The 608-nt window shown below is 67.6% G+C and overlaps 1 protein-coding gene across 3 annotated transcripts in view; it reads right to left on the minus strand.

Moving 5' to 3' along the window:
• ALDH3B1 (aldehyde dehydrogenase 3 family, member B1) overlaps positions 1–608 on the minus strand; it is a 19,235-nt gene that overhangs the window by 9,316 nt on the left and 9,311 nt on the right. For 2 of the 3 annotated variants that reach the window (XM_010837672.1, XM_010837673.1), the window contains exons 5-6: positions 499–584; positions 11–58 (exon numbers count right to left, since the gene is read on the minus strand). In XM_010837672.1, the coding sequence (XP_010835974.1) occupies positions 11–58; positions 499–584 (134 nt within the window). Of the gene's footprint in view, positions 1–10; positions 59–498; positions 585–608 lie in introns of those variants that run through there. The other variant, XM_010837674.1, reaches the window with a different exon arrangement.

The raw sequence follows: 608 nt of genomic DNA on the forward strand, positions 1-608 counted from the left end.
TGTGCTCCAGCAGCCGCCCTGTCTCCTGGGGCCCACCCAGCACCACGGCAAAGCAGCTCTGTGAAGGGGGATGGACAAATGGAGGCTCCCTCTGGGGTCCCAGCCTGAGAGCCCAACGGGCTGCCTGCCTGCCTGGGGCCGCTCCCCCCTTGCCTGGCCTGACCCAGTTATGCCAGGGCTCCAGCTGGGCTGGGTGGGGAGCAGGGAGCCCCCAGGGGCACTGAACAGGGGCAGTACCAGCTCAGCACGTGTGAGGTTGGGGTCTGGCAGAGTTGGGGTGGGGACTGAGGTCAGGATGACCAGAGACAGACAGGGAGCCCCTGGGGACAGGCCCCACCCCTCTGTTTCACGCAGAGGGGAACAGAGAAGCTGGTGACCTGGCCAAGGCCACACAACCCAGAGGAGGTTGGAACTCAGGTCCTGCCCCGGGCCCAGAGGGCCGGCCTGGCCCTGCTCGGCCCCAGTGTGGCTGCCTGGTCTGCACCGGGCCTGGCTCACCTGGTCCAGGTATCGGGGCAGCACCTTGGCCAGGACCTTCATCGTGTTCTTGCTGATCTCCGAGGGTTTCAGCACCACGCAGTTCCCTGTGGGGCGGGGCGGGGTGGGGC

Source organism: Bison bison, unplaced genomic scaffold (assembly GCF_000754665.1).
Source record: "Bison bison bison isolate TAMUID 2011002044 unplaced genomic scaffold, Bison_UMD1.0 scf7180017864080, whole genome shotgun sequence".
Classification (NCBI taxonomy): Eukaryota; Metazoa; Chordata; class Mammalia; order Artiodactyla; family Bovidae; genus Bison; species Bison bison.